This window comes from Procambarus clarkii, chromosome 13 (genome assembly GCF_040958095.1).
Source record: "Procambarus clarkii isolate CNS0578487 chromosome 13, FALCON_Pclarkii_2.0, whole genome shotgun sequence".
In the NCBI taxonomy this organism is placed as follows: domain Eukaryota; kingdom Metazoa; phylum Arthropoda; class Malacostraca; order Decapoda; family Cambaridae; genus Procambarus; species Procambarus clarkii.
The window spans coordinates 18,635,864-18,651,143 of NC_091162.1; the positions used below are offsets into that span (position 1 = coordinate 18,635,864).

At 44.4% G+C, this 15,280-nt stretch overlaps 1 protein-coding gene across 1 annotated transcript; it reads right to left on the minus strand.

Annotated features, from left to right (window-relative positions):
- Window positions 1–8,519: 8,519 nt before the first annotated feature.
- LOC138364375 (uncharacterized) lies at window positions 8,520–9,860 on the minus strand. Its single transcript, XM_069323989.1, has one exon. The coding sequence runs from the start codon at window positions 9,858–9,860 to the stop codon at window positions 8,520–8,522; it is 1,341 nt and encodes a 446-aa protein (XP_069180090.1).
- Between the last annotated feature and the right edge of the window lie 5,420 nt (window positions 9,861–15,280).

Consider the following 15,280-nt stretch of genomic DNA (forward strand, 5'->3'; position numbering starts at 1 on the left):
TTCGACCCTACAACAGCTGCCTAACTCTCGGGTATCTATTTACTCCTTGTCGAAGAGAGGAAACGTGCCCAACCATTTCTGACACGACTTAGATTCAAACCCGGGATTCCCGGATTTAATTTCAGCGGAATAAACTGGTTTAACAGAACAGGAAATAATGAAGCAGAAGATTTTATAGAATTAATATTAATTACTATAAAAATATATATACTATATACTAATTAAAAAGAAATAGATTGCTTTCTTACTCAACTCATTAAGGAACCAAGTCTTGAAAATAATATTTTGGTGTTATTAACTAACAGGAGAGCTAATTAATAATTAACACAAATTATTAATTAACGACATCGAAATAGGGAGTGAGCTCGGGAATAGTGATCACAAAGGAATCAAATTTAGCATAGAATGGAATAAATCTGAAGGAGAAAATTCTGTTAAAGTGCCAGATTTTCGAAAAGCTAATTTTGGAGTGAAACAAATTGGAAAGTCTTTGGCATGTGGGGGGGGGGGTTATTTTGAGATCTATCTCAACATAATCTATCTATTGGGGGGGGGGCAGTATTGGAGCGAGACGTGAACCCAGCGAAGAGTGTTGTAAAAAGGGGTTTCGATTTGGGTTCAAAATATAACTTGTTTAAAAATATTTTAAGCAAAGCACAGGGACGTAGTATACCATACAAATTAAATTGATCGAATAATAATGACCCGAACAAATCCACAAGGGCCGTGACGAGGATTCGAACCTGCGTCCAGGAGCATCCCAGACACTGCCTTCATCGACTGAGCTACGACAGGGTTAAAAAAAAGAGTTGAAACCGAAGTTCTACTGAACTTACTGGATCCCGTATCCTCTCCGAGGCACAAACCGAGAAATTGAAATTGAAATAAGTTTATTGAGGTAAAATACACACAAAGGGATGAGGTAGCTCAAGCTATTCTCACCCCGTTCAGTACAACGTGTTAATATATACATAGACACACATCACAAATAAACATATTACCAAACATTCTGAGAGGTAAACATATACATTTCCTCCCTCACAAGTAGTATGGTATCAGACGTACACAAATACTTTTATGACCTAGGTATACTGTATAGACAATTTGCAAGACACCTGCAGATAATTCAACAAAATATTACAATCTTGGTGCAAAATTCTTATATCTCAAGAATATCATCAACCTTTCCGTTGTGACACATCCAGGCTATTTGTTCAGGAACAGTCCTTATCTCAGTGTTTCTATATACATTAATCAACGGACAATCCAGAATATAATGGGCAAGGGTGTGAGACCTTAACATACCACATAGTTTACACTTCGTGTCATTACCATGAACATCTATCCCATATTCCCAGTAATATTTGTACCCAAGCCTGAGCCGCATGTACACAGAGTCACTCCAAGCATTTCTCCTTTTACCATAAGTGAAATGGGTGTTTTGACTCACATACATGTAGTGTTGCATGGTTTGACTACTCTCATACATTATCTCTCTCCTCTCCACTCCCGCCTGTGCCTGAATATTTCTGATTTTGCTCCTTATTTGTCTCATTGTGAATTCACATTCAATGTCAACTTGTGGTTTTGATGTGGCACGTTTGGCCAAATCATCCGCCACCTCGTTGAGCACTATTCCAACATGAGATGGAATCCACATGAATTTCACACTATAACCTTTCAGCTGTATCTCAGTTATTCTTCTCTTACAGTCCTCCACTATAGACATGAAGACTGGGTTTCGACTGGTTAAGGACTCCAGTGCTCCTCGGCTATCGACAAATACAAAAACATTTTTGTCGTCATGACGTACTTCCTCCAAACACGCCAGATGGATTACAGATGATTTGAAGAACCTTACAGGTGGAAAGAGAGCGTGGTATAAAAGGATTAAGAATTGTGAAGTCAGTTTAGAACTAGAATTCGTCCAACTGGTTAGAAATGTTAAAAAAGAGATAAGGAGGAAGAAACTATGAAACTATGAAGTAAGCAAAAAGAAACTATGAAGTTCGCATAACAGGGCAAGGAAAGACAAATCCTAAATGTTTTTTCAGTTATATCGAACAAAGATTAGAGAAACGATAGGTCCATTAAAAACTGGACCAGATAACGGATAATGACGAAGAGATGAGTAGTATTTTTAATAAATATTTTATCTCTGTATTTACCAAAGAGGAACTTTAGGCATTATGCTTTTGAAGGCATTATGCTTTCAGCCAAACCAAGTCTATGTGGATGGGGACGAGGACAGGTTGACTAGTTTAGCAGTTACCAGGGAGGATGTTATTAAACAAATAGTGAAACTGAAACCAAACAAATCCCCAGGGCCGGACAAAATGTTTGCCAGGGTGCTTAAAGAATGCAAAGAGGAGCTTTGCGATCCACTGTCTATCATATTTAATAAATCAATAGAGTCAGCTAGAGTGCCAGATTCATGGACGGTTGCTAATGTGGTACCAATTTTTAAGAAAGGAGATAGATCACTTGCGTCAAACTATCGGCCAATTAGCCTAACGTCTATTGTGGGAAAGTTACTTGAATCGATAATTGCAAATACCATTCATCTTCATCTTGAAAAACAAATTAATGAATGATTCACAACAAAGTTTTACAAATGGCCGTTCATGTTTGACAAATTTACTATTATTTTATTCCAGCATAGTTGAGGCAGTTGATTGTGGTAAAGATTGTGATGTTGTGTACCTTGACTTTAGCAAAGCCTTTGATACAGTGCCACATGAAAGACTGATTAAAAAAATATTAGGTTTATGGTATTGGGGTGCTATATTAAGTTGGATTAGGGCATGGCAAGTTGAAGGACAAGACCTCTGTTATTCACAATATATATAAATGATTTAGATTCAAGTATGAGCAGCAATATTGGCAAGTTTGCCGATGATGCAAAAATCGAGAGGGAAATAAACACTGAAAAAGATTCACTATCACTTCACTATCAAGCGATCTAAATAGGGATTTTAAATGGTCAAAAGATTGGCAGATGTAGTTTAATGCTGATAAATGTAAAGTTCTGAGGCTAGGTAATGATGATAGTTACAAGATACGAGCTAGATGGTGTTGAGATTGCGAAGTCGAATTGCGAAAAGCATCTTTGTATTAAAATTATCTTGAGTTTTGATTAGTAATAATTTAAAAAAAAAAATTAATGCATAAATATTCGTAATAAGGCAAATAGGACACTGGGATTTATTACTCGAAGCATTAGTAACAAGACTCCTGGTGTTGTTCTTCAGCTATATCTTGCTCTGGTTAGGCCCCATTTAGATTATGCAGTTCAGTTTTGGTCGCCGTACTATAGAATGGATATAAATTCACATGAACGTGTCTAGCATAGTATGACTAAGTTAATTCTCCAAATTAGAAATCTGTCATATGAAGAAAGATTGACAAAGCTTAAATTACATTATCTAGAATTATCTAGAATCTGCCTCTTCGCCCTTACTTCATTACATATAGAAATCACAATAGCGTGATGCATTAAATGAACAAATCCACAAGGGCCGTGACGAGGGTTCGAACCTATGTACGAGAGGATCCCAGACGCTGCCTTAATCGACATTATTCTTCTATGTACTTCGAGTACACTATTCTTCTATGACGATGGTAGACTGCTTTAGGCTGCTCAATCCACTAGGTGGGGGCTTGAAAAACCTCCTATCTCGAGAGCTCGCTGACGCACTTCCACTCACGTCAAAGGTTCCTGAGTCTCTGAACCTCAGCACCTCTGCCACCCCTAAGCCAGGCCTCCCGGTGACGTCACAGCCTCCAGGGACGGGCTCAGATTGGTCACTCACGTCACGTGACCTCTGCCAGTCAATCGCCAGCCTTCTGGCCCCCTCACGGTCTTGGCGCAAACCCGGCAGGGGCGTTGCCATTTTGTATGTATGAGGGGCGTAAGCCCCCCTTTAAAACTTAGAAATGATGATTTCTCCACAAATATGTATTCCTTCCAGCTGCCTCCTATATCAAATGATTCCCTGCGTCTCAGGGAACCTGCAAGGTGTGAAGATATGACTCTTTAAGCTGGAACTGGGGAGAAATGAGAGAGGGCACCGTAACACTAGCCTAGCTCTAAAATTATTGCAGCCGGTTGAATCAAATTATACTAATAAACACAACAAGTTAGTTGTATTATACAAGTATGATATCCAATTATGCAAACAAGATATTATATTCAATATGATAATTTTTTTGTTTACAGGTCTGAAGTCTTCCACAAGCGGTGTACTTCAGGCATAAGGAAGATAGAGAGGGAGGCGTGAAGGGTCTGCTAAGCTGTTGGCTGCTGGCAACAGCCCCTCAGAAACGAAGAATCTGCCAAATTCGTCACCGCCACACGCAGATAAAATGACCCAGTCTGACTACCCTGGGTCCGATTTCGACCAAACCGCACCGCCTGATTGTCTACGTGCATGCTGCCGCCGCTCAAGCAACACCCATGCCGATACTCCTGATGATAACCATCTTCTTCACATGTTCCATATCAACTATCACCCTCGGGAAAAGGTCCACCTCACCCTCCCTCGTCAGGCGAGCATCAGCATGACCCTCCCTCCAAAGGAGAGCGTTCACATTACCAACCCTCGTCCGGAGAATGGCTATATTGCCATAACCCGTCAGGAGGGCGTCCTTATAGCCAATCCTCGTCAGGAGGGCGTCCTTATAGCCAATCCTCGTCAGGAGGGCGTCCTTATAGCCAATCCTTGTCAGGAGGGCTTGGAATTTGTCATCCCTCTCCAGGGCAGCTACCACTTTACTATCCCTAGTCAGAAGACCGTCCATATAATCAACGATCGTTTGGAGAGTGTCCATATTAACATCCCGCGTCGGGAGAGGGCAAATAGTAACATCTCTCGTCAGGAGAGCGCAAACATTACCATGCCTCGTCAGGAGAGCGTCCACTTTACCATCCCTCGTCTGAAGAGCGTCCATATAACAAACCCTCGTCGGGAGAGGGTAAATATTACCATCCCTCGTCAGGAGAGCGTCCACTTTACCATCCCTCGTCTGAAGAGCGTCCATATAACAAACCCTCGTCGGGAGAGCGTCCATATTACCATCCCTAGTCAGGACATCTTCGACCACTCCCTCCAGGAGACCGTCCACAGTGCCTACGCTCGCCGGGAGGGTGCCAACTTTATCATGCTTCATCCGGAAAACGACCACGTGATCATCCCTCGTCAGGAGAGCTTTTATATTACCAACCCTCGTCCGGATAGTGTCCATATTACCATCCCTCGTCCGGAAAGTGTCTATATTAACATGCCTCCTCCGGACAGTGTCCATATTAACATGCCTCGTCCGGAGAGCGTTCATATTAACATGCCTCGTCAGGACAACGTCGACAGTATCTGCCCTCGCCAGAAGACCGTCCGAGTAGCCTATCCTCGCCAGGAGACCTCCCGAACTGTCCACGCACACCAGCAGACATCCCGCGCTCTTCGCCCTTACCAGCAGACAGCCCGCGCTCTTCGCCCTTGTCAGCAGACCGCCCAAGTTCTCCACCCTTGCCAGAAGACCACCCGAGTAGCTTATCCTCGCCAGAAGACCTCCCGAACTGTCTACCCACGTCAGAATGCTGCCCGAGGAGCTGTCCGTCGTCGCCATGAGACCATCCCAACTCGCCTCGCTCCACAGAAGGCCATCCAAGCGATTCTCACCAGTCACCGCCGTGCCCTGGATGTCATCTACATGTCTTGTGCTGGAATACTCTTTGTACCTCGCGCCGTCAAGGAGATATATCTACACACACAACACTCGCTCATCAGGAAGATCATCCAAGGTAAGCGTGGGGAAGGGGACTTGAGTATTCATGACACTTGCGGTGACCCTCGGATCTGATTAAGGATCTACAGTGATTTAGAGACCTATCTTCAGTACATCGTATTTTGACATCGAACTCTCCCTCCCTCCCCCCAGAGGAGAAAATATGATGTACTGATAGTGCGAAAATGCGAGTGACTCGCATTTTCTATGCACATATATCGGTGTAGCATCTGTATAGAGAGAGAGAGGAGAAATGCGCATTTTTGGGTGTAATTTACACAATTTGGAATTCCGCGTTTAGTGTTAGTTGCAACATGAAGAAGAGCTTAGCTATTTCCTTTCGTAACTTAATAAGGTCACGATCGAGATAGAATTCAGGATTCCACAAACATTTAGGCATTTATTACGAAACCTATAGATCGTTTCTCAATCTTTGGCGGCTTTGTTTACATTCATTAAAGAATTAACAAGCATCGAACCTTCCCAGTCAAATGTGTTTATAGATATAAACAGCCTCCTGTTTATAGAGCTTTCGGAGCCCATAAACTGTTTAATATATGTATGCAAAGCCGCCAGAGATTGAGGAAAGATGTACACGTTCCTAAGTACTCGCGTAACTGCTTCCTGAATCCGGGTCCAGGAAGCCACGATGTCTTAGAAAGGTTTCAAGAATAATCCTTGAAAGTCCCTGACAGTGTAGTGTTTAGTGATGCTGTGTACACGGGACTTGACGTTAGACTTGACACGTAAGGCCTGGGATGAGGGTACTAACCAGCAGGGATAGATGAGGCGGTCAACAGCCTATCCTCGATCCCAACACGAAAGTATTTGTCGATGTCAGTATCTATCAGTCTGGTTCCCGACTGAGGGTATAAATTTTTCATGTAACAAGTTGAATTTGCTTCATTTTTTTGCTTTCCCTCTGAGGCGTGAGGTTTTTATTTCATTCAGTCGTGCCTGGTAATTCGATCCTTAACTCTAGTGGCATAGTTAAGCATCGAATTACCGGACTAGTCTGGTGGCATAGCTCAGGACTTTCTCTCCACCTTGATTCTGCGTATAAGGGGATAAAGATTTCATGCTGGCATTGCATATTTTTAGAAGTGGTCTGACGTATGTGATATACAAGGTAACAAATAACTCGCTGCTTAAGGTAGCTCATAATTTTAGCCTTGTATACACAGCTGATTGCATCCAGTTAATTAATATGTGATTAAGAAAGTAGGATCTGTGTGATGTTTGTTGTTATAGATTCAGCTACTCAGAGCAAGTTCCAAGTAGCACAGGCTATGGTGAGCCCGTAACTTACCCTGGCACAGGAGCAGGGCAAGTAGCACGGGCTATGGTGAGCCCGTAGTGGACTTACCTGGCACAGGAGCAGGGCAAGTAGCACGGGCTATGGTGAGCCCGTAGTGGACTTACCTAGCACAGGAGCGGTGGGTCGGTGTGATATACTCACTCCCTTTATGGAGGACTACTTCCTGAAGGATTTCTGCTCCCCACTGGTACCTTGCGTCCCCTTCGTCACCTGGGAGTTATCTGGAATGAGAAGGATGACTGGTAAACCAGGTATGAACTGTATAAAGATGATCCAGTACACATATATAAATGCATTTGTACTGGATACGAGGCTACGGGGTGGGACAAGAATTTTGTCTGGATATGCAAAGAAGAGTCAGGATCCGTCTACACAATCCTGGCCCTGGCCAAGTTGTGTGGGTATGCTATCTCTGGGGGGCAAGGCATGCCCTTGCCCTCCGAGATTGTATACATACCCCTTGCCCCAGTGAACTATTAACTTCACTGTTATCCCTGGAAGTCGGGAGATACGGTCATGATTACCAGATGATGCTGTGTCTTTTTCCAAGTGATGCAGGAGGTCTGTTCCCAAGTTCAACGACCTTATATACGCACATGGGTATCTCAGTGGCTTCCCCAAGCGGGTTCCTCCCCGAGGATCACCACGGCGGGCTCCTCTAAGTCCCTCAAACGATCGCAGACTTGATTTCGGACAGCTTAGGCTACATGGTATGCGAGTTGCATCATCAAATTTGGTCTTTTAAGCCAAGATTATTTCGTATGACTCACTCTCTAAATCTACATGACTCAACATGTAGATTTAGTCTGGAAGTTAATACGGCTTTCAGGACTTATACTTTGAAGACTTAAACGTTTCAATTTCTCAGCAGCGAGATGAAGCCTAATATGAATTTCGCATCTGAATTACATTTTCTATATTGGCGTCTGGGGTCCTTATCCCTTCATGAGGATTAAAGAAACGCGTAATAATAATACAGCTAATAAACTGTCGGTTTTTAAGGCTTTATCTACATAATCTTGCGTGCGTGCTATGGGTAGGAATTCGCATATAACAAGTTTTATTTCGTCAAATCTCGACACCCACAAAGTACTGTACGGCTCTTGGCCGTTTGGCGGGAGATTTGTGAGCGGGAAACCATATTAATATAATTATATTATATTAAGAACATGAATTACTGATTAGTTATGTTAGTTTAGGTTTAGATAGGTTAGGTTTGGTCATATTTCTACGTTAGTTTTAACTCAAATTAACGTTAAAATAAGATTTCATATGAGAAAAGTTAGAAAAATATATAACTTAAGGAAAATTTGGCTTATTAGGCAAGTCGGGCCTTGCATAGTACGCCAAATAGTGCGTTCTGGCTACTAGGTACAACATTATACCTAGAGAGATATTTACGCAGGTAGAAAAAATGTTATGCACCCCGTTCCACCACCTGGGAGACAGAACTGTCCCGTTCCACCACCTGGGAGACAGAACTGTCCCGTTCCACCACCTGGGAGACGGAACTGTCCCGTTCCACCACCTGGGAGACGGAACTGTCCCGTTCCACCACCTGGGAGACAGAACTGTCCCGTTCCACCACCTGGGAGACGGAACTGTCCCGTTCCACCACCTGGGAGACGGAACTGTCCCGTTCCACCACCTGGGAGACGGAACTGTCCCGTTCCACCACCTGGGAGACGGAACTGTCCCGTTCCACCACCTGGGAGACGGAACTGTCCCGTTCCACCACCTGGGAGACAGAACTGTCCCGTTCCACCACCTGGGAGACGGAACTGTCCCGTTCCACCACCTGGGAGACAGAACTGTCCCGTTCCACCACCTGGGAGACGGAACTGTCCCGTTCCACCACCTGGGAGACAGAACTGTCCCGTTCCACCACCTGGGAGACGGAACTGTCCCGTTCCACCACCTGGGAGACGGAACTGTCCCGTTCCACCACCTGGGAGACGGAACTGTCCCGTTCCACCACCTGGGAGACGGAACTGTCCCGTTCCACCACCTGGGAGACGGAACTGTCCCGTTCCACCACCTGGGAGACGGAACTGTCCCGTTCCACCACCTGGGAGACGGAACTGTCCCGTTCCACCACCTGGGAGACGGAACTGTCCCGTTCCACCACCTGGGAGACGGAACTGTCCCGTTCCACCACCTGGGAGACGGAACTGTCCCGTTCCACCACCTGGGAGACGGAACTGTCCCGTTCCACCACCTGGGAGACGGAACTGTCCCGTTCCACCACCTGGGAGACGGAACTGTCCCGTTCCACCACCTGGGAGACGGAACTGTCCCGTTCCACCACCTGGGAGACGGAACTGTCCCGTTCCACCACCTGGGAGACGGAACTGTCCCGTTCCACCACCTGGGAGACGGAACTGTCCCGTTCCACCACCTGGGAGACGGAACTGTCCCGTTCCACCACCTGGGAGACGGAACTGTCCCGTTCCACCACCTGGGAGACGGAACTGTCCCGTTCCACCACCTGGGAGACGGAACTGTCCCGTTCCACCACCTGGGAGACAGAACTGTCCCGTTCCACCACCTGGGAGACGGAACTGTCGCGTTCCACCACCTGGGAGACGGAACTGTCCCGTTCCACCACCTGGGAGACAGAACTGTCCCGTTCCACCACCTGGGAGACGGAACTGTCGCGTTCCACCACCTTGGAGACGGAACTGTCCCGTTCCACCACCTGGGAGACAGAACTGTCCCGTTCCTTCAGTCCCGGTTGGCAAAAATGCCCAGTCCACATACCCCAAACCACGAATGCCCGACACTTAATTAAGTTGTTCGGTTATGGCTCGTCAGTCCTAAAGCTTACACAAGCCTTAGCTCTTGTCCTCCGGTTCTCGGTAACGTATGCTTCCAGGCAGGCGTGGGAAAATTTGATCATCAGTCAGATATGTTTATGTATTTACCTTCTCTCGGTCCAAAGGTCATTTTCCCTTGCTGGTGATGATTCGTTTTAGCTTCTCCTTGTAACCTGACAGAAAAAACTTGTGAGGTTGGCTTATGGAACGTCCATATGAGACTAGACTTGATTCATGACCCGAATCTTGTTTAACTAATGGCCGAGTTTCTCGATTTTTTTTTTTCTGTTTGCAAAGATATATTTTTCAACGCCAATTTGACACCAGGGAGCACAGGTAGGCTACTTTAAAGTCAGACTCGATCTTCCGGCCGCGAACACAAACTTTGTCACATAATTGTTCCTTTGGAAAATACCAAAGTCTCAAGATATTACATAATATTACAACTGGCAGCAATAAGAGTTGCCACATTATCCGGTCTCCGTATTTATAGCTGTCGAGTTTACTCTTTAACTGATCCATATAATTGAGCGACCTGAAGCAACAACAATAAAATCCTGTAAACAAACTTTGATAATAATTTCGTAACTTCAGCAACATTGCAGTAGAGCAACATTGATCTCCCGTTGACACAACCGTACGTCTGGCAGCCGCGGTACAATATCCGTCGGGCAGGGCAGAACTTGCCTGGTTGTCGTACCGGAGGTGACCCTCAGCAGCACCCCCCCCCCCCCCTCCCAACTCAAACACCCCCCTGCCAAACGACAGCTGGGACAGGCTAATTGAAATGCTTCAAGAGATGTGTGTTTATTTTTTATTCCTATTTCTAAAGGCAAGAAACTGTGTGTGTGTGTGTGTACTCGCCTATTTGTGCTTGCGGGGGTTGAGCTCTGGCTCTTTGGAATGACTGGTGTACAGGTTCCTGAGCCTATTGGGCTCTATCATATCTACACTTGAAACTGTGTATGGAGTCGGCCTCCACCACATCACTTCCTAATGCATTCCATTTGTCTACCACTCTGACACTAAAAACGTTCTTTCTAATATCTCTGTGGCTCATTTGGCCACTCCATTTCCATCTGTGTCCCATAGTGCGCATGCCTATTGGGTTAAATAGCCTGTCTTTATCTACCCTATCAATTCCTTTGAGAATCTTGTATGTGGTGATCATGTTCCCCCCTAACTCTTCTGTCTTCCAGCGACGTGAGGTTTAACTCCCGTAGTCTCTCCTCGTAGCTCATACCTCCCAGCTCGGGTACTAGTCTGGTGGCAAACCTTTGAAACTTCTCCAGTTTAGTCTCGTGCTTGACTATATATGGACTCCGTGCTGGAGCTGCATACTACAGGATTGGTCTGACATATGTGGTATACAAATTTCTAAATGATTCCTTACACAAGTTTCTAAATGCTGTTCTTATGTTGGCCAACCTGGCGTATGCCGCTGATGTTATCCTCTTGATATGGGCTTCAGGGGACAGGTCTGGTGTGATATCAACCCCCAAGTCTTTCTCTCTCTCTCTGACTCTTGAAGAATTTCATATCCCAGATGATACCTTGTATCTGGTCTCTTGCTCCTACACCTATCTTCATTACATTTGGTTGGGTTAAACTCTAACAACCACTTGTTCGACCATTCCTTCAGTTTGTCTAGGTCTTCTTGAAGCCTCAAGCAGTCGTCCTCTGTCCTAATCCTTCTCATAATTTTGGCATCGTTCACAAACATTGAGAGGAATGAGTCTATACCCTCCGGGAGATCATTGACGTATATCAGAAACAGGATATGACCGAGTACAGAGCCCTGTGGGACTCCACTGGTGACTTCACACCAATCTGAGGTCTCACCCCTCACTGTAACTCTGCTTCCTATTGCTTAGGTACTCCCTCATCCACCGGAGCACCTTACCTACCTGTCTCTCCAGCTTATGTACCAGCCTCTTATGGGGTACTGTGTCAACGGCTTTCCGACAGTCCAAGAAAATGCAGTCCGCCCAGTCTTCTTTCTTGCTTCAGGGATTAAGGTAGCCGACGGTTAAGGTACCATGTTCCCCAGTTTCATTGTGCTCCTGGTGGTCTGGGTTCGAGTCACTTCTGGGGTGTGGCGTTTTCAGTCGCATATATGCTTGGGGACCATTCAATCTTGTTCGCATTTGTGTTGCTCACGTGGCCACACAAAAATGAGGTAATTTGATGAAATAACTATGCCCAAGATTACCATCAAAGTGCCGTCGGGACGGTGGGGAATTAGCCTCGGCTACCATCGTCTTTTGTACAGTCACTGATGGTCAAGCGGTTAAGGTACCATGTACCCCAGTTGCATTGTGCTTCTGATGGTCTGGGTTCGAGTCACTTCTGGGGTGTAGAGTTTTCAGTCATATATTTGTCAAGTGTAGTTTAACAGCTGCTTCGTACACTGTTCGAAATTCAAATTCCTGTTTTGCTTATTTTTAGCCTAGCCTGAGGACAGGTCGCAGAGGCTGGCGAGGCTTTTATACTCATTGAATATCATTGTTTTCTCTGCCTGGCTGAAAGGCGCAATTTACACCGGTTTAAGAATTTGATTTTGTGCTCTCTCTATATATATCTGCTGGTGTCGCAACCATCACAGCGTCTGTCGAACAAGCCAACTGCTCTCTGGATAATATTGCTCTTTGTCAATATTATCCAAAGCTATGCATTCAATACTGGTTTAACGAAATGAATAATCATGAAATGAGTAACAGTTGAAAGGCGGGCCGAAAGAGCAGAGCTCAACCCCACCGTAAATACAACTAGGTAAGTACACACACATACATACTTTTATGCAGGCGATGAGTCACAATAACGTAGCTAAAGTATGTTGACTAGACCACACACTAGAAGGTGAAGGGACGACGACGTTTCGGTCCGTCCTGGACCATTCTCAAGTCGATTGTCCAGAATGGTCCAGGACGAACCGAAACGTCGTCGTCCCTTCACCTTCTAGTGTGTCGTCTGGTCAACATACATACTTTTAGCTTTCATGTTAATTTTTATAAGAAAAACTTAAATTTTTTGTGTTTAATTAATAACCTTCCTGTGTGATTAAGTTTAATTTTTCCATATCCGGTATTCACTTTACACAAAGTTTCTGATTATTTCCAATGTCTCTAGTCATATGTACATTATTACTTGACCCAAAACATGTGTAAATATTTATAAATTTCAAGGTATATTTTATTTTATATTATATACCTTCAAACTGTCTTTTTCTCGTGTTATGCTTTATATTTTGCTAGTGTAAGCCTCACTGATCTAACTAGAAGCTATAAGTGTTTTCTTTAGTTAAACACCTGTTGGAAGCTATATTTTTTTTCTTTAGTTAAACACCTGTTGGAAGTTCTAAGTTTTTTCTTTAGTTACACACCTGTTGGAAAGTGTTTTCAGCTATAAGTGTTTTCTTTACTTAAGCACCTTCCCCCCCCCCCCCCCCCGCATCCACAACTGAAATACCTCTTATAAATCACTAACAAATATTAAGAAACTCTACTCTTACTTAAGAAACTCTACTCTTACTTAAGAAACATCACAATAATATATATATACTACGAGAAAAATTCCGAGTAACTATATAAGATTCCAACGGTCCAGAAATTTTCTCACAATTTAGGCTATTTTATATCAGATTTAAAAGTACGATAAGCGAAAATCCTGTGTCATGTCACATCATGTAATGTGGAGTCCTGTCTCCTCCCGAGGACTGTAAATTCTTTTGTAAAATAGAATTCTGTACCCCGGGGGGAGCGGGGAGGTTCAGGAAATCTGTAGTAGCCTATCCGGGGGCCCAGTTTGGGGTCTCGGACTGACCGCTTAAGTGTAAAATATGATTTACCTCGCTCTGGGCCAAAGCTTACTGTAATGTGATTTTGTTGTATTTAGCCTTACGTGTATTCATGTACATTTGTGTGTGTGTGTTGTTCACACACACACACACACACACATACGTCTTCCTGTATGCATGTTTATGTCCTCGTATGTATGTGTTTGTCTTGCGGAGTGTTCACTTGCATCTAAGTGTGTGTGTGTGTGTTTAAATACACCTGTATGTGTTTACATCCACCAGTGCGTGCGTGGGGACGTACGCGTGCACTGCACACACGCAGCGGAAGGTAATGAGTGTAAATTTAGTCACCTGCCGGCAAAGGTTCTTCCAGTAATCCGTATGTCCGTGTGCCAAGCTTCAAGTGGCTTTGATAAGCACGACTCCATCTGTTGCTCGTCTGGGTGGTGGAGGGGGGCAGTGGTTAGGTAGGAAGGGGAGGGGCTGTATCGTGTTAGGCGAGGGGTGAGAGGGGGGGCTGTAGGGAGGTTATGAGTATGGGAGGGAAGGAATGGTTGGAGAGGGGTTATGTCCTCCCCTTCCTAGACCTCCCTAGATCTTCTAATTGGTTTAAAATCTCAGGTCTTTGTAAGATATCCTCATTGAACTATGCAAGACTACAGTAGCAACTGTAAATAAATGTGTGTATGTTAAGTGCACTATAATTTTGTCTTCAATACGTATGTATTTAGGAAGAATCTATCAGTCACTAGGCTTGTCGCGGTCTACTACAAGTCAAGAGCGAGGCCGCTTCATGTAGTCACCCATCCAGTTATTTGTCAATACCACAATTGTGTTGTACCTGACAACCCCAGCAACGAACACATCACGCGGCGAGATAATAATACTTCTTAATGCTATATTGACTTTGAAAATTTGGGAGCGTTTAATATATTTTCCAGCAAACAAGTTGGCGTAAGTGTAAATGAGATGTTTAGTATCAAATGTGGTGCGCTTTAAATTTACTTTGTAATTGAACTGAAATCTGTTAATTTACCTTGTCTTATGCAAGGTAAATTAATGCAAGAATTAATATCCATTCTTCAATTTGTGTTCCAGAAAATATTGTAAATATACTATGTTAAGAATCATTCAACTTCATGCCGCGAAAGAGCACTCGAACACGTTCAAGTCCAATTTTCCCGCGCATTGCAAGTTCGCGCCAAATAATCTAACAATAGTAACTGCCAGTTAACCTCTCCCAGGGTAACTAATATTTTGTTAAATCAAGCCTAGCGTTAGTAAGCATGTGGTACCGTGTGGTTCTAAAGTATGTCTTAAGACTCTAGGTGCTCTGTAGCCAACCATTGCAAAGTGGCGTCAAATTTCTAAGGCTATTGATCCTTTCTTGACGGAAGAAGCGGTTGGGTGGTATAGTTCAAAGCGGGCGGATTCCCTCCTACACCACATTGCCATTAGTTCCCATGAAACCATCCACCGGAACATTCCTCAGCCATCTGCCCCGCCAGCCAGTGTTGCTCGCTGGCGGGAGGAGGATACGGCTAGGAGTCCTTGAGGACCTCCCCC